The sequence below is a fragment of the Sus scrofa genome, chromosome Y (assembly GCF_000003025.6).
Source record: "Sus scrofa isolate TJ Tabasco breed Duroc chromosome Y, Sscrofa11.1, whole genome shotgun sequence".
Classification (NCBI taxonomy): Eukaryota; Metazoa; Chordata; class Mammalia; order Artiodactyla; family Suidae; genus Sus; species Sus scrofa.
Window position 1 is genome coordinate 3,954,047 of NC_010462.3, and position 25,236 is coordinate 3,979,282.

Sequence of the window (25,236 nt, forward strand, 5' to 3'; positions counted from 1 at the left end):
ATGCTTATGTGCATATTTTACATTATAAATACACACATGCATTTTAATTTTATAATGCATATATTTACATATGGGTATTTATAATTACATAGATTTCTATACATTTGCATCTAAGTAAACTGAATGACAGCAATGATACAAGGGCCAAGAGAAAGGAGCTTAGATTACAGTATTATTGTAAGGTATTCACATTAACAGTCAAGTGGAACAGGGCTTGGATTAATTGTAAACGTATACTGCACACTCTAAGGCAACCACTAAACTAAGTTTAAAAAAGTATCACAAATATGCTAAAAAAAGGAGGGAAAGTTGAATCAAAAAATGCTTTACCCAGACTTAGGGGAAAAAAAAGGGGGAAGTTCCTGTTGTGGCTCAGTGGTTAACGAATCTGATTAGGAACCATGAGGTTGCAGGTTCCAACCCTGGCCTCGCTCAGTGGGTTAAGGATCCAGTGTTGCCGTCAGCTTTGCCATAGGTTGCAGACCCGGCTCAAATCTGGTGTTGCTGTGGCTGTGGTGTAGGCCGGCAGCTGTAGCTCCAACAAGACCCCTAACCTGGGAACTTCCATATGCCTAAAAAGACAGAAACACAAAAAAAAAAAAAAAAAAAGGAGAGAGCCCAAATCAATAAAATCTGAAATGAATGGAAGTTCCTTTGTTGCACAGCAGGTTAAGGATCTGGCACTGTGACAGCTGTTGCACAGGGGGCAACTGTGGTGCAGGTTCTATCCTGGCCGGGAAATTTCCACATGCTGCACGTGCAAGAAAAAAATAAATAAAATAAAATCAGAAATGGAAAAGGAGAATTTACACCCAACAACATAGAAATAAAAAGGATCATAAGAGACTATTATGAGCACTATATGTCAATAGAATGGACAGCCTAGAAGAAAGGGACAAATTCTTAGAAAGGTATAATCTTCCAAGAGAGGACCAGGAAGAAATAGTAAATATAAAGAGACTAATCACAAGTAGTGAAATGAAACTGTGATTTTAAAATTCCAACAAACAAAAGTCTGGGACCAGATGGCTTCACATGTGAAGTCTATCAAACATTTAGACAAGAGTGAACACTTATCCTCTGAAATCATTCCCAAAAATTGCAGAGGAACAGTTCCAAACTCATTTTATATGGCCACTATCACCCTGATACCAAAGACACCACAAAAAAAGAAAATTACAGGCCAATATCACTGATGAATATAGACCTCAAAATCCTGAAAGAATTATTAGCAAATCAAATCCAATAATATATTAAAAGGATCATAGTCATGGATGCAAGGGTTTCTCAATATCTGCTACTTCAACAATGTGATACACCTCATTCACACATTGAAGATGAAAAACCTTATGATCATCTCAAAAGATCCAGAAAAAGCATTCAACAATAAAGTTCATAAATTACTATTAAAACAGAAAAAAAAACCAATAAAATTCAACATCTATTTATGGTAAAACAAAACAAAAAACTCTTCTGAAAGTGGACATAGAGGGAACATACCTTAGCAATAAAGGCCCTATATGACAAACTCATAGCTGACATCACACTCAACAGTGAAAAACTGAAAGGATTTCTTCTAAGATCAGGAACAAGACAGAGATGTCTACCCTCAACACTTTTATTCAACTTAGTTTTGGAAGTCCTAGCTGTGGAAATCAGAGAGGAAAAAGAAATAAATGGAATACAAATTGGAAAGGAAGAAATCAAACTGTCATTGTGACAGTCACAAAAACTGTCATGACATGATACTATACCTATACGTAGAAAATCCTAAAGATGACATGATACTATACCTATACGTAGAAAATCCTAAAGATGACACCAGGAAACTACTAGAGTCCATCAGTGAATTCAGTAAAGCTGAAGGATACAAAATTAATACACAGAAATCTCTTGCATTTATATACACTAATAATAAAACAGAAGAAAGAGAAATTAAAGAAACTAGCCCATTTACCAATGCATCAAAGAGAATAAAATACCTAAGAATAAACCTACCTAAAGAGGCCAAAGACTCGCACTCCAAAAACTGTAAGACAGTGATGAAGGAAACTGAGGTTGATACAAAGAGATGGAAAGACATACCGTTTCTTGAATTGGAAGAAGGAGCATACCACCCAAGGCAATCTACAGATTCGATGCAATCCCTACCATATTATAAATGCCATTTTTCACAGAACTAGATCAAAAAAAATTTTTTATTTGTATGGAAATACAAAAAGATCCCATGTCGCAAAACAACCTTGACAAAGAATGGAGCTGGAGGAATCAGGCTCCCTGACTTCAGACTACACTACAAAGTGAAAGTAAGCAAAACAGTATGGTACTGGCACAAAAAAAGACACAGAAATACAGATCAGTGGAACAGGACAGAAAGCACAGAGATGAACCTACACACTTACGGGTCAATTAATCTATGACAAAGGAGGCAAGAATAAACAATGGAGAAAAGACTGTCTCTTCAATAAGCAGTGCTGGGAAAACTGGAGAGCTACATGTAAAAGAATGAACTTAGAACATTCTCTAACACCATACTCAAAAAATAAACTCAAATGGCTTAAAGACCTAAATGTAAGGCTGGATACTATAAAACTCCTAAAAGAAAACATAGGCAGACACTCTGACACATATCATAGCAGTGTTTTTTTGTATCTGTATCCTAGAGAAATAGAAATAAAAGCAAAAATTTTAAAATTGGACCTAATTAAAAGTAAAATCATTTTTACAGCAAAGGAAATCATAAGCAAAAAGAAAAGACAGCCTGTGGAATGGAAGAAAATATTTGCATACAGTGTGACTGACAAGTGATTAATTTCTAAAATACACAAATGGTTCATCCAACTCCATATCAAAGAAAACCAAACAAGGGAATCAAAACATGGGCATAAGATCTACATAGACATTTCTCCAAAGCTGACAGACAGATGGCCAAAAAAAAGCACATGAAATGATGCTCAACCTCACTAAGTATTAGAGAAAAGCAAATCAAAATTACAGTGAGGTATCACCTCACACAGTTCAGAATGGCCATCATCAAAAAGGTTACAAACAATAAATGCTGGAGAGGGTGTGGAGAAAAGGGTGAGGATGTAAACTGGTACAACCACTATGGAAAATAGTGTAGAGCTTCCTCAAAAAACTAAAAGTAGAACGACCATATGATCTAGCAATCCCACTCCTGGGCATCTATCCAGAGGAAACCATAATTTGAAAAGATACATGCACCCCAATGTTCATTGCAGCACTATTTACAATAATAAAGACATGGAAGCCACCTAAATGGTCATCAACAGAGGACTAGATAAAGAAGATGTGGTATACATATACAGTGGAATATTATTTGGCCATAAAAAAGAATGAAATAATGCCATCTGCAGCAACATGGATGGACCTAGAGACTGTCATACTAAGTGAAGGAATTCAAATAGAGAAAGACAAATATTATATAATAAGACATTTGTGGGGAGTTCCTGTCATAGCTCAGAGGGAATGAACCCAATGAGTATCCATGAGGATGTGAGTTTGATCCCTGGCCTCGATCAGTGGTTTAAGGATCCAGTGTTGCCTTGAGTTGTGGTGTAGGTTGCAGATATGGCTCAGACCCCATGTTGCTGTGGATGTAGTGTAGGCCAGCAGCTACAGCTCCAATTCGATCCCTAGCCTGGGTGTCGCAAGACATGTTCACAATATTTTCTTAGCCTCTTTGCTGAAAACTTCATCTTGTCCTGCTTTATTTTACCCCATCTTCCTGCCTGAAAAACAGTCACAGTGCTGGTAAATGACTTAAGCTTAAGAACAAAGACCTAAAGGCATAAGCTATTCATAGGGTCAGCTGAATGAGGACATAATGTATTGGTCTAGGCACATAGGACCTGTGCGGATGGGCACGCCGTTTGCACAAGCATGATATGTCCTCTAAATAATAAGAGAAAGAAGAACCTCATGGCCAAGTGGTTTATGAGCAGTCGTTAGCAGAATATGCATTAGCAAAGAAAACCAAGGTGCAAGTAAAAGCTTAACCATCTACCAGCTAAGTGACTTTTAAAATAGTAAGAGAACTTATAAAATAATTTAAAAAAATCTATATCCTCCACCTACAGCCCCCTCCTCACTTGACGTAATCCTAAAGAGCACAATAAAAGCAGTGTGGTTTTTTGAGGTGGTGCCCTTTGTCCCTAAGACTTGAGTCCCCCGGTTCCCACCTTTACTTAAGATAAAAGTCTCTGTGTCTTGTTTTATGTTAACTTTTTTTCTTAAGTTTCACAGCACATGTTCTTCAGTCCCATCCTGCTGAGCTGGTCTCGGCACCTGGGAACTTCCATATGTTGCAGGTGCAGCTGTAAAAAAGCAAAACAACTCTGTGGAATTCACAATGTGACACAAATGAACCTATCTATGAAACAGAAGCAGACTCCCAAACATAGACAAGAGACTTGTGGGTGCCACAGGGGAAAGGTGTGGGGGCGGGATGGACTGGGAATCTAGAATTGGCATATGCACACTGTGGTCTGCGGTATTACTGGACAATGGGGACTTGCCGTCTAGCACAGGGAACTCTACCAAATATTCTGTGATAATCTATATGGGAAAAGAATCTGAAAAAGAATGGATGTGTGTATACCTATAACTGAATACTTTGTTGCACAGCAGAAATTATCACAACGTTGTAACTCAGCTATATGTCAATAAAACTTTAAAAAAGAAAAAGAAATAAGTAAAAAAGAAAAGAGTGCTTAGAGAAAAAATGTAGAGCATTGAATGTTCTATTAGAAAAGAAGCAAGAGTTCAAATCTAAAATCTAAGTTTTCCATTTAAAAAACAACAAAAAGAACAAATTAAATCCAAAATGAGAAGAAAAAAGAATTAGAACAGAAATAAAGAAGATTAAAAACAGAAAGTCAATTTAAAAAAATCAACAAAACCAAAAGCTGTTTCTTTAAAAAGGATCAGTAAAATCATTAAGTTTCTGGCCGGGCTAACAAAGAGAGATAGGACGCAAATTACTAATATTAGAAATGAAAGTGGGGCATCACTAGAGATCCCATGGAAATTTAAACTATGATACAGGGATACTATGAACAACCCTATGCCCACAAATTAAATAACCAAGATGAAACCAACCAGTTCCTTAAAAGACACCATCTACTACAAGAAGACAAGATGACCTGAACTGGCTTATGTCTATATTAAGACACTGACTCAAGGGCATTCCCGTCATGGCTCGGCGGTAACAAACCCAACCAGTATCTCTGAGGATGCGGGCTCGATCCTTGGCCTTGCTCAGGGGGTTAAGGATCCAGCGTTGCCATGAGCTGTGGGATAGGTGGCAGGTGCGGTGCAAACCCCACGTTATGGCAAGCTGCAGCTCTGACTTGAGCCCTAGCCTGGGAATGTCCATATGCCATGGGTGTAGCCCTAAACACCCCTCTGCAGAAGACACTGATTCAACAATTAATAACCTTCCAAAACAGAAAGCACTGGGGCCAAATGGGTTCACTAGTGAATCCTACCAAACCTTTAAGGAAGGAACTATATCAATTGTCTACAATCCCTTTCAGGGGACCGAAGCAGAGGGAATACCTCCTCGCTCATTCTATGAGACCAGCATCACCCTAGTACCAAAACCAAGCAAAGACATTCTAAGAAAACTGTAGAGAAGATCTCTCACGAACCAAAGATGCAAACATCCTCAAGAAAATACTAGCCAATCGAATCCAAAAATGTGTAAAAAGAATTCACAAGATTTGGCCCAGTGAAATTTATCCCCATACTGAACGCAATGCTGGTTCAACATTCAAAGACCAATCAATATCATCCATGACATCACCAGGCTAAAAAAAGGAAAAGGCACATGGATGTATCAATAGATGCAGAAAACTTACTTAACAAAATATGGCACTCATTCGTGATAAAGACTTTCCTCGTGAGGGGAAACCCCATCCTGGCTCAGTGGTAATGAACCTGACTAGTACCACGAGGACGAGGGCTTGATCCCCGGCCTCGCCCAGTGGGTTAAGAATCTGGTGGTGCCGTGAGCTGTGGTGGAGGTCCCAGACATGGCTCAGATCCCATGTTGCTGTGGCTGTAGTGTAGGCCAGCAGATGCAGCTCCGATTCAACCCCTAGCCTAGGAACTTCTATATGCTATGGGAACGGCAAAAAAAAAAAAAAAAAAAAAAAAAGACTTTCTGCGTGTAAACCTTTCAACAAACTAGGAATAGAGGGGCACTTTCTCAACTTAATCAAGATCATCGACGAAAATACCCACAACTCTCATCACACTTAAAAGGTAAGAAACTTGAAGCTACTCTGAGCCAGTAACACCAGAATCCACTGGCATTCTCTTGAAAGGACAGAATCTCACACCCCAGCCCAGACCTCCTGAGTCAGAATCTCTGGAGGTGGGGATCCAAGAATCAGTATTTGAGCAGGCTCTCCAGGAGACACTTAAGAGAAGGATTGCTCTTAAGAATTTGGGTGCCATAAAAGAGTAGAAATAGGGAGACACTAGAGGCCATGAGACTAGTATATATCAGGGACAGGGCATGCTCAAGTCATAGCAGAGAGGATGGCAAATTAGTTTGAGACATGAATCTGGAGCCCAAAGACCAGACTTCTTCCACATGCTGCTCACGGCTTCTCATGCGAAGGGTGGAAGACACGTGTCTCCATTAGGACACAGCAATTTAAAGGGTTTTTATAGGACTGTAAATCAGAAAGGATCAGTATAGAGTTGAGTCCACCTCTTGGGACAGAAGTAGGGCGGTGGTTTATACATGTATAGGTGAAGGAATACCGGGGACGCACGAGACAGGTAAGAAGGGACATTTCACTGACCGGAAATAAAGTTCTCGTTCTGCCTTTCAAATATCAGACAGCAAATGCTGCTGTCCCATTTCAGGTAGATTTTAGTGATTCAGAAAGAAAGCTTTCAGCTCTATACATTGAGGATCTTTGGGCTTGATTTACGCTACTACAAATGCAGTGTTGATACGCCCTTGCAAGTCCAAGGAGAATGCAGGCACATCAGCTGTGCCCTTGTCCTGAGGAAGACACAAGTTCCTAGTAGGGTGACACCATGAGGGGTTTCAGCTCAGTGGCACACAAAGGCCTGAAGATGTGACTTTCCCATCCTGGGTTCTTTTCCCCTGCCAAATATCATCCCAGGGCTGAGCAGAAAATAATTTATAAGTCATCCCAGAAAAGCCTCCCAGTGCATGTAATCCAGCATTCCCTCAGAGTTCACGTCTCCTTATAATATTCTCCATTACTAGTTGGAAAACAAAAGTTCTAAGGAGTCTCATTGTCTGTTTTGTCTCCACATGACAAAGCAATGAAATAAACATACACAGGATGCAAAGGACAAAGGCAGAGGATGGGGGCAGGAGGGAAAGGCATTCCAGAGCTTTCAAAATACAGCAAAGCAACACGTTTGCTGTAATTTTGCCCAGGGTCTTGAAACCGGTGTCTGTCGTTAAAGCACCAGGCTTGTTGGTGATCAGAACATTTTTGGATGCAACTTCATGCAATACTTTTGGGATGGCCAAGATTTACAGCTGATTAGGCTGCACCGTTTGGATGCTTTCTCAAAAGATCCTAGGAAGGGATTATTTCTGTGCCCAAAGAGCCCGAGAGAATGGGGAGGGCGGCTCGCGGCCCTAATGTGAATTCCCCGGACTCGGTACACTGTGCTCATTGAAGCAGATAAAGCAAAGTTAAAGAAGCATTTAGTTCTTCAGAATGCCAGCCTTAGTAAGTATCTTTTTGTGGAAGGATTTAGGAGGGGGGTGGGGGTTACCCTTAGTGCAGGCATTATTTCCTCGTACAAAAAGGGAAAATGGGCATACAGTTGGATGTAAAAAGCCAAAACGCGCATGCCTCCCCCTCCCCAAGGAAAAGATGCTGAACACACACTCCCCAACGCCAGAGCATGAATCTTCAGAGCTTAATAGTCCCAAAGCCATTGTGCAGTTTCTCTTGGGAAAGGCGGCTCATTCATCTGCAAACGCCCAAGTTCAACCTTTCAGCTGTGAGAACTGGGAGGCGTGGGGTCCTCCAGACCCCGCCGTCATCAGCAGGCAGGACCCAGACAAGCGGTGTCCCATCCCACCCCAAGGAGGAGCAGGCAACTCCCCTTCCCTCTCCACAGTGCTGCCATCAAGGCATAGGAGAAAAGTCTGCAAAACGCTACAGGTGGCCAAGGCTTACAGTGACCTTGGCTTGCACAGTGCAAGGCGGGTCCTGGCCCGGCTGCTTCTGTGGTTCTTGTTCTAAACAGCATTCCCTATGTGGAATTTGATGCAGAATCAGTCACCTGTAATTATGTAAAAGGCACACTGTTTCATAAGGCACTGTTCACAAGTCACTTTGGGAACCACCAGCAAATGTCTTCTGTTCAGCTCAGCCTTACCGGCAACCTGTCTTCCAACACAAGTATACACATCAATGGAAGCGGAGCTGTTGGTGTAACAAAAAGCACTTCGAGAGGTCCATGCTGTTGCCAGAGTGAGGTTTTCTCTTGCAGTTAAAGAATACGAAATGCCCAGTTTATCCACATCTGTTGCTCTTTGCTTAAAATTTCAAGAGGGATTCCCCTAATCTAAGACAGATTGGGAAGGTTCTTCATAGATTTCAATATAAACATTCGCTACTATGATAGAAGGAAGGTGGGGGGAGAGAAAGGAAGAAAAAAAAGACAGAGAGAGAAAAAAAAGAAAGGAAGGGAGAGAGGAGGAAAGACTTCTTTACAAAGTACACACATTTCTTCCCCCACACAAATGGAAAATGAACTCACCCACACGGGTAGCTATGCTCTGAAAAGACCCAGTTGAGAGAAGTTCTTTCTTTATTGTGTGGTTTTAAAGACTATTCTTTGACCTCTGCTATTTATGACTTAAGATCTGTGAAGACAGGGGCAAACCCCTTTGGCTCCAAAAGGCGGTCACAGACAAAAGCTTTTCACCTTTGTTCCACTCACCTCATTTTCCATCAGAACACGTCCATACTGCATCCACTGCTTTCACAATTTCCACCGCACTTTCTGGCTTCTTTCGCCCAGTCACGGCTGTTCCCTAACCGACAAGGGGGCACAGTCCCTCCTTCCAAGAAATGGTGTCCTCGTCATCACTGCCCAGCTGGACAAGCTTCCGGAGGAATATAGATGTCATGTCCCCTCATCAACATCAACCGTGAAATTGTGCCCAAAATGGTTCAGGAAGCTGCACAACGCGCCGGGCAAGTTTCAGCCCCAGGACAGCCTTTCTCTAGTTAGTTTTGGCATTCTGGATTTATCTACTGTCTTTGTCGTTCTTAAAAGGATTCAAGACAATGTATAATGATCCATAGGATACAGCCAGGAAAAAAAAAATCCTATGTGTGTGTGCAAGACAAGATAAGGGAAAATAAAAACTGGCTGGTTCCCAAAACACCTGGGATAAATTTCAGTAGCCTTGTTCACGGAGGTGACTCGATTTATCTCTTGGCGTTGCAACAGCCAGTTCTCAGGGGAGAACGCTATTGCTGACAGTTTGCACTGGATGTGCAGGCGAAAGCATCCACCAGCGTCCGGGGGAAGCATAATTGGTAGTGATATGGGGAAGATGATGGATATCTTCCCAAGTTCTCTCCTGAAGATGGTGAAGAACAACAGCCTGATGTCCTTGGCAAGTTCCTCAGGGCAGCCTCGGTGACTGGGCTTGTGACACAGTCTCTGAGAATATGAGAGGTGCTGCACTGTAGCAGCATGGGATTCAGTAAGAGCCATTCATCAAAGGACAACTTTGAGATCTTGAAGGCACAGAGTTTAGTCCTATAATCCAGGCATGGATTGCAGAGCATCTGGAAACCATACACCCTTTGGGAAGGTGCAACTATGGCTTCTCCCTGGTGCCTTTTGGTACCACAGGAATACCAAGGGCTTGATGTTCTAGTCCCTGGCAAGTACCAGGAGTACAGTGGTTTCTTGGTAACATTTCACTCTTCGTAGCTGGCAGCACTACTGTTCGCTCAGACATCCACAGAAAAATTAGAGATCCTGAAAAGGATGACTGTTTGAATAGAAACATCATCTTAACTCTGCCCGGACACGCATCAGAGAAGGCAAACGGAGGAGCTGACAAAGATTCTCCTTAGTGAAGTTATTTTCTCTTTCAACTTAGAACAAAACAAAAGGTACAAACTTCGTGGTATATCACATACACAGCTGCAGGAATTATAGACTGAAAAATGGCAGAACAGATGCCCAGCTTAGCCCTCTCTCTGTCTCTCTCTCACACACATGCACACACTCACTTCACACTGCAACCAAGGAGCACCCTATGGGGCCTTCCCAGGACAGACCCCAACCCCAAATATCCTCTGCCTGCTTCTTCTATGCAGAAAAACTTTTGCTTCCTAGGCTTTCCCAGAGTTCCAAAGAGCCAACATAATGTGAGAAGGGAGAAAATGCAAAACAAAGGAAAACAGTCAAGCAAAACAAAATAGTAACAGTTTAGCCATTCAAGAAAGTCAAGGACCTTTGGTTCCTCATCAAGGGCTATATAGATCATAATCTGGGACAGAGCCTGAGCTGTTCTGCAGATGCTGAAACCCCCACTGGGTGGAAGAAATTAACAGACATCACCCACTAGCTTATAGACCCCAGGTCAGCTGGAACCAGATGATGTTGGTTGGACGTGATGCTGATGCTCAAAACATCACCTGGTTACCTCACCACCAACCAATCAGAAGAACGTCCATGAGCTGATCATGCCCACAGCTGGCAGATCTGCTGTTCGCTCACCCTTCTCCCTCACCCTGTCTTTACAAACCCTCCCCTGAAAGCCAGGGGGGAGTTTGAGTCTTTTGAGCATGAGCTGCCCATTCTCTTTGCTTGGTGCCCTGCAATAAATGCTTCACTTTTCTTCCCCACAACACCCCCTCAGCAGATTTTCTTTATAGCATGCAGACAAGCAGACCCAAGTTCACTTCAGTAAAAACATCATGCTTTGAGCAATGAATCTTAGATCTATGACCCCAAAGACTGAAAAGCAAATATACTAAGGTAGGTGAATGTGACTATTTCTAGGGTAAAAGAACTTCTTCCACATCAAACAGATAAAAAATGAGAATGCGTGGAAAAGGAAAATTAACTTTTCCCTTAATTAGCCAGTATTTCTTCTTTATGCAAATTAGCTACCAAAGCATTTCTTAGTTCTTCCAGCTAGGAAAAACAGCGTTGAAATTAGTACCTAGATGTATTTTCCTATAATAACTGCTCTCTCAAAAATATATAGAAAAAGGAGTGCCTGTCGCGGCTCAGCAGAAACGAATCTGTTTAGTATCCATGAGGACGTAGGTTCGATCCCTGGCCTCGCTTAGTGGGTTAAGGATCCAGCGTTGCTGTGATCTGTGGTGTAGATTGCAGATGCAGCTTGGATCTGGAATTTCTGTGGCTGTGGTGTAGGATGGCAGCTGTGGCTCCAAATCAACCCCTACTTTGGACACCTCCATACGCTGCAGCTGCAGCCCTAAAAAGACTATATATATAAAATGTTTTCAAAACAGACTATGCTTGAATGTTGATTTATGCCAACACAAATCAGGCTTCCAGGAGGAATTCCAGTGTATATGATTAGGCAGAACAATTTGACCGTTGTGTCAAGAGTGACCTTCAAGGTAGAGTCACAACCATGAACACAGAAAAGCAAACACTGACTCCCTAAATTCAAGGGAGAGTTTTCACCTCAGTCGTGATGATTTCAATAAGGATTCTCCTTGAAGAAGGCAAGGCAACAACAGCATGATAACATATTCAACGCACCCAAATTCTGCCCTACCCAGATAATGAAACCCAATAGTGTCTCTTTTCTAATATGGAACCCTCTTCTTCCTTCAGCCAGCACGGCTGCTCTTTACTAGCTGTCAGATCAAACCCGAGGTCTTCAAGCAGTGGGAGCTCATCCACGCTCCCCCTATGTGCCTCCTGATGAATACATCACAACCTCAAAACATCTGTCAGCCCATCAGCATTTATGTAATGCCTCCTGACTGAGATCTTTTTCATGTGCCAAACAGCTTCCCTTTCTAAAGGCAGCTTTCAGGAACCCGTCCTCAGCTGAGAACCAAATCAGAGATTTCCTTTGTATCTTCTTCCATCAGAGGGCAGGAGAAATGAATAGCAAGAGATTAGGAAGCGGTGAGGATAAGGACTTACACAGAGATGCTTCTCCCCTTCCACACGTCCTCACTTTGAAGTTTATTGCAGATGGAAGTCTTTCACACCCGTAAAAATTGCAATGGAGAATCAGAAACACGCTGGATTATGAACATGTCACAAGCTGGATTTAAATCCAAATAGGAACCTATTCTTAATTATGGATGGTGCTATGAGCCTGGTGAAGTTTTCCAAGTTTATTACAGCACACGGGCTACTTTCTAAGCTAAAAAAACCCCACTAGAATGTCCCAGATGCTGCAGGCTAATGATCAGCCCAAAGCACACTAATATGTTTGATAAAAGTTCCCAGCATGAGGGCAGGAAATACTTACCATAAGAATGACAGCACGAGGGAAAGCCAGTCAGGGACACCAGTTCAGGCTGCCTTCAATGCTGGAGGCTGGTTAGAACCTTGAGCTCGCATTCCTGGAGGTTGTGACAGCAAATCTCTCACTGTTTCCATCATTAACTCATGATCTCCCTGCAGGAGCTCTAGCAGGAACCAGCTAGACGCCTTCCCCCATCACCAAGGTCAACCTTGCCATTTAGGAAATGAAGTTTGGAAACAAGGTGCCTGTTTAGCTCCCCAGATTTAAGTTCTTCTTGTTTTTATCTGTTCTACATTCTCTCACTGTCCTTTTTTCTCCATGTCTGCCTTTACCTGTGAGATGCTGTCCACTTGAATGTTCCCCTAATAGCAACAATGGATGGAATACTTGGTAACAAAGTTACACATCAAGCCCTAACTCACTCTTGCTGATGATTTGCTTTTCAACTGCATGGAGACTGAGGAATCTAAGAGCATACATCTCCCCAGGAGAGACCTTATCTCTTGGTAAGCACAGAGACACACAGTCGTGGTTTGTGGGGGTACTTCAGATGATGCCACTTACGGGTATAGGATAGGCTGGAAAATGTGCATCTGACAACTTTTCTTCACCATGCTAGTACAAATATTGCACATGCAGATTGCTTTTTCAAGAGAACACCTGCCAAACTTTCACACACCTAACAAGTTCTTTTCATACGCATTCCATACAAATTTTAATTCCGCCTCTATTAAATAAATAGAATCTCTCTCTTCTTTCCCAGATTATCACATCCCATTTACTTAGAAACATTGTCATGATCCTTACTTAAGGAAATAAGAAGTTGGTATCCAAAAAAAGGGAATTAATTATAATACATGAGAAGTTTTGTTTTACTCTTCCAGTGGTACAAACCCACAACTCTTCTTGACAATCAGCAGCAGCAGCAGCTTTGCCTATGAAATAATCGGTAACTCCCCCAAGATATCAATATGTTGGACAAGAGATGCTTAACATACATCAACTTTCTCCTTGAGGTTGATTATACGAAGTCAGGGAAAAGTTGATTATACAAAGTCAGTATCACAGTAGGCTTTAATGTTTTAAAGTACACAAAGCATCTGAAATTTGGATCCTTTGTTTACTAGAATTGCAAAGAAATAAGGAACGTTCAACTGAGGTTCTTGGGTATCTGGATATTGCACATTTCCATGTGTGCCTGAGTTTTCATTTTCCTCTGAAGATACGTTTTCCTGGGGCTCTACGGATTTAGTCATTACCACATAAATCATGGAAAGCATCTAACACAAAACAAAAACCTTCAAAAGTCACATTCAGTTATGTTTCTGGGGGTTGACCTTTATCCAATAAATTTCACAGATGTCCAATGAAGCCATCCAGATGTTCCACCAAGCAAAACCAATCTTCCTCACCTGTAAGTCTGGCTCTGAATAAACCTGGAAAATGACTAAGCATTTGGAGTTACAGCCCCTGTAAGAACCGAACTCCCCACGGAGATCAAAGCAACATGCCACTGCGCTAAGATGGAGCCCTTAATTACTGCTTTTCAACACAAATCCACACAACCAAATGGGAAACAAAAGTCAAGTGAGTTCCAACACCCAAAAGAAGAGAGAATGAGCACACATGCGCCCCAGCACGGGTGGGTTTCACTAAAAGTACCACTCTTAGATGCAAGGTTCAGAAAGATAATGGAGCTTAAGGTTAAAGGGTACATGTTTTATAAAGGAAATGCATGACCCTCATGCTTACATAAAATGAACAAGTGTCAAAGATTTGATTTAACTCATGAAATACTGCAAGAACCAGTAATATGGTTCATTTGGTTCAAAGGAGAAACATGAGAAATGCAAATATAAATATATTTACACACAAAAAGGTAGGCTGGAATGGACTGAAAGAGATACAAAATGGTCTGTTCTTGGGGTAATTATCAGTTGCGTTCCACTGGACACAATCACTTCCATTTCCAAGGATAAAACTCATCGGTGTTATTATCAACGTTCTACCATTTACAGAGTCAGAAAACCGCTCAAAGGCAAGAACAATGTAGAAAACTCTGGAAGAAGGCAAGAGATAGGACATCCCGTTGTCCTTTCTGTTGCCCATTGTGATGTCATTCACGATTTTTACTGGCTCTAAAAATCACATTTTAATCTTGAGTTTTCAAAAATGTATGGTGATTTGACCTTTTCTTCGTATTGTCGGTTGACCTAGTTCACTCATTCATTCAGCAAATTCTCACCAGCTGACCAACGATTTTCCACACGTGATGGTAGCAACTGTTTGTTTTTTTCCTTTGAATCCATCTAGATGTGTCTTTATCTTGAGAGAAGAATGCAATTTTACTGTTTTATTTTCATTTGTTTTTGGCACATGCAAATGCAACGGCATATAGGAGAGACTGGCAAACCATAGCACATAGGCAAATACAGCCTGGGACTTACTTTTGTACAGTTAGCAAGCCAAGAGTTGTTCTTACATTTTTTTTTAATGGCTGGGGAAAACAATAAATTTTGGTGATGTGAAAATTATATGAAATTCAAATTTCAGGGTCCATACCTAAAGTTTTATTGGAACACAGCCACGTTCCTTTAGTTGTATATTATCTATCACTGATTCCATGCTACAACAGCCACGTGAGTAGTTGCCACAGAGATGTAATGGGCTCCAAAAATGAAAATATTTCCTATCGGGCCTTTCACAGACACTGTGTATGATGAGAATTAGAATTCCTAACACACAACGAGCCTCAGCAAAGGTGCTTGGCACACACCACATGCTCCGTAAACTATGTTTATTTTCCTTCACATAATAAAGTAAACCTGTGGAGAATAGGACCTGCTTTCAAATCTTTTGTATCCCATAAAGCGCAGGGACCAGGGTTTCTCGACCTCCCTTGGCACACTGTTGAACTTGGAGCCAAATCATTCTTCACTGTGAGGAAGTCCTGCATGTTGTCCTCTGTCAGCATTCCTGACCTCCACCCACCACATGCCAGGAGCTTCCCACCATCGGTGTAACAACCGAAAACGTCTCCTACCATTGCCAAATGTCCACTTGGGAGCAAAGTCATTCCAGGTTGAGAACCGCTGGTCTCAAACTATGCTGGGCAGTAAGTCACTGCTCTATATTACCTGGAGTTGAATGATACAAAGAACCCCTGACTTCATAATACCGATGTCATTACAGGAAAAAGGGAAAGATTTTCCTAATACGTAATCATGCTAAGTTAGGTGGATACGACATGGATTATACCTTTTTCCCGAAAGTAATACAGAAATGATGTCCTCTGGAGGAGGAAGAAAGTGTCATCTATGGAGGTCATTCATGGATTCATTCACAAATATTTGCTGAGCAACTATTCCGTGCCAAACACTACCCTCGTCTCTGAAGGTACCCCAATGAACAAAGAGAACACAGTCAGTGCCCCCTGGCATGTGCTTTCTAGTGACGGAGACAGATTCTCAGAGATGAAGGAATAACTACATAATATCCTGTGGGGGTAATACGGACAATGAAGTGTATAAATGGCTGGGCAGTGACCTGGGAAGGCAAGGCTGAGAAGTAGCATTTGTGCTGAGACGTGACTGGTGGGGTGGGGAGGGGGGGTGCTAAGGAAGGAGGGTTCTGGGTGGAAAGAAAAGCAAATTTGATGGAGCAAAGCTGGAGAGAGTTGGGGAGAGCACAGGCAGACGAGACAGCATTGATGCTTTAGAATGAGCAAGATGGAAAGATATTAAATAGTGTGAGGCAGACAGCAGTGTGATTCAGCTTGCGTGTTGAAAGGGTCTTTCCAGCATCCATGTGAGCAGCATAGAAGCTGAGAGACCCAAGAGGATGCTCCTGGAATGGTCCAGGCAAGAGATGCTGGAGGATGGGACAAGGAATGTTGTTCGATGGGAAGAAGAGATCTTATTCTGCAGGGATTCCAAAGGTGATGGGCTTTGAAGAAGCAACCAGAACTAATTAGAAAGTGAGTACTTTCCATAACATATTAGCAAAAATTATCTTTTAACATGTATTCAGAAAATTTTACCATCAGCACTACTTCTTGATTTGGTGTGTGCTTATTTGTTTTTTTAACTCTTCCCCAATGCACATTGGAAATAGGTTTTGGCAAGTTGTTGATCTCTATACAACACAGCATAGAGGGATGACATTCCAAACCTTAGCTCACCTCTACCAATTTGCTGAGTGATTCCAGGGCCATTAACAAGGACGTATGCCTGAATCCCCCCATCTGTAAAATGGAATTACCATCACTCACCATTCACCTCATCAACCTAAAGATCAAGAGGAAAAGCCTACACGGTCCCTCCTAAATCTCAAAAGAAATGCCAGCTCTAACTCCAAAGGAGATAAGCTCTGATCAACCTGTGAGATCCGTCCCCATGGATTCAGACTAAAGATGGTTCTTAAATTTACACTGTCTTTATAACAGATTCCAAAGTTTCTGGTGGAGTTAGCTGTCACTTATTGATTCCTTTTTGCATTCTGGCAAAAGGAATTGATCCTTGTGCAATTCCGACTCTCCTGTCAGCCTTGATCAGTCAATTACAAAATACGGTTCAACACTCTGTATTCCCTAGGGCCGCAATGTTCTCTAATTAGGATATTTTTAAAGCAGTTCAAATGAACCTCTTCCATTTGGATTTCAAGCGTGTAAAAATGAATTAATTGCTTGATATGATAAGGAGAAAGGGGGGCAATGTAAAAGAATACTGATATAGTAAGTTATCATTCATGTACAACCCAACTAACAAAACTGGGCAAAACATTACTGATGAAATTCAGTTTGTCTCATAGCCATACATATGCCACCCCCACATACACACATCCTTTCCTGCAAGGATGACATAAACAAATTACACATACACACACACACACCAAAAAAAAAAAAAAAAAAACAGCTGAAGAACAACTAATATAATAGATACCAGAAAAGGTCTTACCAGAGCAAATGCTTATGATACCATATAAAAAGACTAAAAGGATCATAAACCAGACATCTCATTTCTCTCCAGGATCTAGAGAGTCAGAGCTAAGCAAAGCTGACATTTACCAAATGTTTTCGCAGTCACATAATTCTGTTCTGTTTTTCATAGCATTCATGTGGATTAAATGATACAACGCACACGAGGGTCAGAATGTAGCATTAGAATAAAGTTTTAGGTTTAGAAACATTATTCTCCCATCATTTACTTTGAGATGATATGTTTCAAAGACCTTTCAAAATAATACTGTTCTTCATAAATACGCTATTTCATATGATTGAGTATTGCTCAGATGAAATTTTGGCTGTCAAAGAAAGGAAGGCTTTACTGTTTAGTCTAATAGTAGGATCCATGAAAGAAATCTCATCAAACACTCTTACAATCCCAAAGTGCTCCAGTATTTAAAGCAAGCTCAAACTTTATTCACTTATATAATCTGAATGTAAAAGCTACTTTCAGACTGGAACTAAATCATCTATTACATTTTTTTAAGATTATGATGTTTTGGGACTGAAGCAAGAAATTTATGCTTTGAAACATATGAATGAGTATAATGACAACTTTAGAGCATGTGTGTGCAACAAAAAATACTCAAAAATGGAAGAGACTGCTTAAAGAATCAAATTAATTAACCAGCAACTCCTACACACAAACAAAATAAACACACACAAAATAACTTAGGACAAAATAGAATGCATTAAATCTTCTGGTCTAACCCGAAGATGTGTCCCCTTAAAAAATGTTTTGATCAAAGAGATGACAGAATAAATACACAAATAAGGTAGTATATAGAAATATTGCTACATGCATCACAATCGCAATAGTGGCTACACTAACTAAATCTATGCAAGTGATAAAACCTCATAGAACTATATGGACACATTGTATCAATGTCAATTTTCTGCCTGTAATATTGTTCTACAAATACATGAAGTGCGATTATTGGTATAAACCAGGTAAAAAGTACATGCGATTTCTCTGTACTAGCTTTGCAACTTCCTGTGACTCCACAGTTGCTCCAAAATTTAAAGTTGTTTTTTTTTTTTTTTTAATATTGATAAAGTTGTAGGCAACATACCTTAGAACACTGCTTGTGATTCTGGCACCAGACCAGGGAACCATTGTTCTGCAAAAAAGAAAAAGATATATTGACTCATTAGACAATTTTCTATTTGAAAACGAAATACACCTGTCTGTGTATGATTATAATTTGAAAATATTTGCATTGCAGTTCCGTGGCCACCTAGCAGTTAAGGATCCTGTGTTGTCACTGCTGTGGCTTGGGTCACTGCTGTAGCTTGGGTTCTATTCCTGGCCTGGGACTTCTGCACACCATGCGACGCAGCCAAAAATTAATTAATTAAAAGAGTTGCATTAACAAAAGACAAATCTTGCCATTGTGATTAATGTCTGTCCTTATGAAAGAGAAAATGAGTTTCTAATGGAAATCCTGTTTTGTTCCTGACTTCATGATATATATATATATATATATATATATATATATATATATAAAATGAAGATTTCATGTTGTTTCAAAAGGAAAACTGAGTCATCTCTTGGGGTGTGCTGAGCAATAGAACACATACCGGCAGGAACATGACTCCTAGACATTTCTTCCGTAGTAAGCAGTTTGAGTAAATTTACCAGCTGGCATCCTGGAGGCTTTCTATTCCAACCAATTCAGTGATAAGACTTTGAGCCTGACAGTCAGATCCCACGGGAAAAATCTTCTGTCTCCTTTTCAGCTGGCTGTAACTGACAAGGGACTTCCTATGTCTGCCCCTCAGTTTATCCATCTGTAAAGCCTAAGGACAGTATCTCCTCTGTGAAGTCAGTGGGAGAACCAAGGGAGGGAATCTGTGCAAACCACTCAGCATGGTCTGACAGTCAGTCACTCAGTATATACCAAACACCAGGACGATAATCTTCTATCCCTAGTATGTGAACTTCTGCTTGAAACTTGTTATTCCACCTGACTACATTGTTGGTGATACTTGGGTTGTGTTATGTAACATCACACTGTGCTAGGCTAGGGTGGTAGGAAGCAATAATAGAAGCCGATAATGAAGATGTTGTGTCCTCCAGTTCTTTGAAGTTTGGGCATGAGATGAAGTAGTCCATTTCTTATGTTTGAACACCTGAACTGTTAATTTTAAGAATAGCAGGATAAACAGAATGGTATTACCTTTCTTTGCAGCTAAGAGCAATGAACATGGAGCCAATGAGACGTCTTTTAGAAAATATTCTTGTAATAAGTTTATTGATATAGAATTCACATTTACAGAAGTCACTCATTTCACGTGTACAGCTCAGTGGGTTTTAGTGTAAAGGCTATGCAACCATGAAGGTTCATGATGTGTGGGCCTTTCCATCACACCACACAGAAACCCGTACCTCTTACCAATCCCTCCCCCTCCCCGGGCCTGATGACCATTAATCTCCTTTCCTTCTGATAGATTTACCCAGTCTGGACATTTCACATAAGCAAAATCACACGATCCGTGGGCTTCTGTGTGTGGCTGCTTTTATAAAGTTGTACGTTACATCAAATGCCACAGTCTTGTTGCTTCATCCATACTGTCATCTATGTCAACCCTTTGACCTTTCTCATTGTCAAATTCCCTTGTGTGGATATTAGCTCATCCACTCCCAATAAGACATCTTGACATATCCCATCCGCAATAATATATCCTAATAATATTCGATTCCCCGAACCACTGGGTAGATGTCAACAGTATAGGGTTAGAAATTTTCCTCTTTTCTGTGAAGATCATGAGGCCAAAAGGTCTCCGTCCCACAGGAAAGCTCTAGCTCTTCAATCTCTCCATCACACCGCCCTAACGCTCTGCTCTACAGGCTTAACTCCCCCAAAGGCTGCATATTCCTATGATTTTAGATAAGTCTGGGATCTGCTGCTCATCCCTTTACCAAGCCCTCCTCATCCACAGCTCTCATCTCTCTCACCAACGTTCATCAGGCTCATAAGCAGGGGCTGAAGCTGGAGCTGAATACAAACTTGGGTGAGGTTAAGTCTGATCCTGGGAGGGTTTATACCAGCGACATCATTAGGTTGGGCAGAGGCCAAAGCTGGACAAATAGAGCATGTGGTTTAATTTGTGGAAATGACATGCTTGCAGAAAGAGTGCATGAAAGAAGACATTATGGGCAAACTGGTGTATCATAAAAGGAGCCGTTGGCCTGGTGACACACTCAAAGTTCACAGGGGGGTTAGGTGGACTGCGATGTCATAAACAGGGTGACAACTGCACAAACAGCAGGGGACAAATGTTGAGAAGTATATTATTATGGGAAAGCTGAGAGGAGGGTCCAGGGTAGCATTGGAGAACTTCTATCCTCATCAAATTTTCTAGGAAGGGTCCTTCCTCCTTGTCCCATGCAGGGGTGCATCCTGCTGGGACCTCCAAGGGCCACATCTGTCAGAGCACATCCTGGTCCCATGGCAAGTGCTTTGTGCTCCTGGCCCAGAGATGGAAACCAGGGAAGTCCCTTCTAAAGAGACTCAAGGCTAAAGTGAATGGACTCCAGTTTGGATACAAGGTCAAGGCCAGATCTTTACTCACCAGGATCATGTTTCTGAGGACCTTCTGCCTCTCTGAGTCAAGTCAGAGGGTCTGCTCCTTGCTCTGAGAACTTTGACCTGGGACCAGCTTCCACCTCCTTCCCATCCAGGTCTTTCCTTGCCTGGAGAGCTAGGAAGGACCTCTGCAGCCCTGCCTCTGCTGCATTTGCAGGATCACTCTCGAGAGATGAATCTTACTCTCTCCTGCTGGGATCTATTTTCTCTGATCTAAGTCTTAGCTCCTCAACCAGTGTGTGGTCCAAGAGACTGGCCTTCCTGCTTCCTCTTTGCTTGAAAGTTTCCCTGGTTCTCAGAGATGGCATCCATCCAAGGCCAGGCGAGGGTAACAGAGTGAAAAAGTAGGCTTGACAACAGCCGCTTGTCCCAAAAGAGCAGTTGACAAGAATACTATTAATGGGATATGATGCCCCTGACATGGTCATTATCAAATAAATGATGTTATGAGGACACGACTGGCCACTTCTACATGGCAGGCACTTGCTCTGTGTTTGACATACTCCCGCCACATAATCATCCCATGTGTGGCACAAGCTTCGTTTATCTGTTTTACACTAAAGAAAGCAAGAGTCACAGAGGGCCACTGAAATAGGCACATCCTGAAGCCAGTGGTTAGACTCAACAGTGACTGCCACACTGACGAAAGCTGAGTGAGACAAAGGGTGACGTTTCGCAGTGGGCTGTGAAGGAAGCTCCAGATTTACAAGCCTGGAAGGAGGTATGGGTCCAGCTGGTCCTGACCGTCATAAGGACATCAAGTCGATGGGCTGGAGCAGAGACAAGGAGAGGAGACCGGTGCACAGGTAGAAAGCAGATCACAGTGGAGTTTGGCTTATCAACGGAAATACTTTTTTTTTTTAATTTAGTAACTGTCACAGGGTTAAAAAAAATTAAGGATGAGAGCTGTGAGGAGCTCTGGATATGGCATACCTTGGTCAGAAACCTTTTTGTTCCCTTTGTAGGTAAAATGGCCAAAACCTTAACAGCAAAACCACAAAGAACCTGTCAAAGATTGCCTTAAGTAGCCCAGCAAATGCAACCTCTGTCTACTGCCAGGCCTACCCAGAGACACAGTGCCCCCATCCTATTGGCTCCAACACCCCAAGAGCCACAAAGCCCATCTGGTATTTACACCTTATTGGGAATTAACATCAGTGCACTCCCTCAACCAAAGCATTTTCATTCGAAGCAAAATTTCTCATTAATCATAAAATGAAAAGCTGTCATTAGAAAGAAATATTTGGGGCAAGAGCAAGCAGCCAAGAATGATTATTACGATTATAATCATTTTTTTTTATTACTGAAGATAGTATGTCATGGCTTGCTTGGGAAGATTAAAAAGATAATCCATGTATGTCGCAAAATGTTTGGCACAAGGTAGATGTACCAAAAAGGGAAAAAAAAGCCATTGTGATTAGTGATGTGCTTGTTTGCCATTGTTATTGTCTTGAGGAGTGGGGGAGTGACCTTGGACTTTAAGATCTGCCAGCTCCTGAGTGCAACAGGCATTCTATGCTAACCCCTTCCAGCTCACTAGTGAGGCTCAAAGGCAGGGAGGGTCTTTTCCCCGAGTGCTGGCAATCTTCCAATGGTTGCTAATGTGATGAGGGGGCAACGGTAATATTTTTGCTTTCACTGCCTTTGATTGGCTGTTTGTATAGCCTTGAGGGTGAATGGTCTATGCATTTTTACCATTTCTGTTTTGGAGAGTTTACCCCTTTCTGAGCAACGGCAGCAGCTATTAGAACCAATTAGATTGAATAATCATTTGTCTGTAATAGACACTGTAAAATTTCTTCCAGGACATCACTTGTCTTTTTGAATTTATTCATGGGGTTTCTTTCAAGCAAAAATGTTCCCCCCACACACATACACATTTCCTCCCCAAATGTATCTCTATTTCCTTTTTGGTTTTGGGCTTTCCTTTTTTTTTCTTAAAATAATCCCCCCACCCCTAGTCAAAGTTTTGCAGCTGTTCTATGCTTTTGCCTTTATTAACCAGCATCTGCCATATGATTTAATTCATCTCTACATAGAACTTCTAAGACCCCCGCCTGATGGCATCAAGGATGTCTGTAAATCCCCGAGTAACTCCAGCCACTGTGTTTTGGCCAGGTGTGCACCTACATCGCACCATCCACCTGCTTACCTGGAAGCTTTCTGAGCAGCACAGCAATGGAAAAATACAAGAATCCAGTACATTTCGACATCCCGCCTGGGGGGAAGTTTTTAGCCAGATTACGATAGGCTTCACCAGTTAAGCCGCTTGACAACACAAAATAAAATACAGTATGGGCAATAAAGTCTCATTCTGGCTTAGAGCCAGCAAAATAAAGAGACAAAGTACATGAGGCATGAAAGGCGTTTGCCTCTAGAATCATCACTGTAACCTCCAGGTAGGATCAGACAGCGGGACTTTGTAATTATACAAAGATTACATCCTGTATTTTATTGGTTTAACTAGATCAAACATGAATGCCAGTCAATCCAACTTTCAAAGAGTTTATATAAGTTCAATCAGCTGCACCCAGACACTATCTCAATGACATTTTCAAAGTCTCTCCAGTCCTAGCCTTTTGATTTTTTTCCTTAAAGAAAAATAATTCTTCAAAAGCTTCAAGTAAAGAAAACACTTCACTCAAAGACACCCCACAAGGGAAGGATAAATGGAGATGAAAACTAGTTATCTATATACAACCACGTGAAAAGAAAAAAGAGAATTAGAAGAGATCCCACGTTTTTTAGCATAAGCAGGTGTTGGAGTGGCAGGGCAACAAGGACTGGCGAGTGTGCCATTTTGAAAAAGGAACACTGAATGACTGTCCAAGAGCAGGACAGAACATCTGACCTGAAACTGTTCCAGAAAACCCATGAGACCTAAACTTTACCACTCCACCCTATGAAACTACAAATAATTTGCTGTGACTCTCAACGATTTTGTTTTCCTGTTCAGTGTAAAGTGTTTACTTTTAATTTTTTCAAATTGTTATTTCCCCAATACAATTTTTTTCCTACTGTAGAGCATAGAGCATGGTGCCTCAGTTACACATACAAGTATACATTCTTTTCTCCCCCATTAGCATGCTCCATCATAAGTGACTAGACATAGTTCTCAGTGCTACACAGCAGGATCTCATTGTTAACCCATTCCAAAAGCAATAGTCTGCATCCATTAACCCCAAGCTCCCAATCCATCCTCCCCCTCCCTCTAGGCAACCACAAGTCTATTCTCCAAGTCCATGAGTTTTTTTTCCTGTGGGAAGGTTCATTTGTGCCGTATATTAGATTCCAGAAGTAAGTGATATCATACGGTATTTGTCTTTCACTGACTTACTTCACTCAATATGAGAGTCGCTAGTTCCATCCATGTTGCTGCAAATGGCATTCTTTTGTCCTTTTTGATGGCTGAGTAGTATTCCATTGTGTATATATACCACATCTTCCCAATCCAATCATCTGTCAATGGACATTTGGTTTGTTTCTATGTCTTGGCTATCGTGAATAGTGCTGCAATGAACGTGCAGGTGCATGTGTCTTTTTTAAGGAAAGTTTTGTCTGGACATATGCCCAAGAGTGGGATTGCTAGGTCATATGGTAGTTCTATGTATAGTTTTCTAAGGTACCTCCATACTGTTCTCTACAGTGGTTATACGAGCTTACATTCCCACCAATAGTGCAGGAGTGTTCCCTTTTCTCCACAGCCCCTCCAGCATTTGTTATTTGTGGACTTATTAATGACATTCTGGCTGGTGTGAGGTAGCATCTCATAGTAGTCTTGATTTACATTTCTCTAATAATCAGGGATATTGGGCATTTTTTCATGTGCTTGTTGACCATCTGTATATCTTCCTTGGAGACATATCTATTCAGGTCATTTGCCCATTTTTCCATTGGGTTGTTGGTTTTTTTGCTGTTGAGTTGTATGAGTTGTTTGTATATTTTAAAGATTAAGCCCTTGTCAGTTGCATCATTTGAAACCATTTTCTCCCATTCTGTAGGTTTGTCTTTTGTTTATGTGTAAAAACAAAAGACCCACAATTGCCAAAGCAATTCTGAGGAACAAAAACCAAGCAGGAGGCATAACTCTCCCAGACTTCAGGCACTATTACAAAGCCACA

The 25,236-nt window shown here is 41.4% G+C and overlaps 1 protein-coding gene across 1 annotated transcript in view; it reads right to left on the reverse strand.

Moving 5' to 3' along the window:
* The window catches only part of ANOS1 (anosmin 1), a 207,081-nt gene that overhangs the window by 147,015 nt on the left and 34,830 nt on the right, over positions 1-25,236 (reverse strand). The window contains exon 3 of the mRNA XM_021080958.1: positions 18,599-18,646. Within this exon, the coding sequence (XP_020936617.1) occupies positions 18,599-18,646 (48 nt within the window). The remainder of the gene's footprint in view (positions 1-18,598; positions 18,647-25,236) is intronic.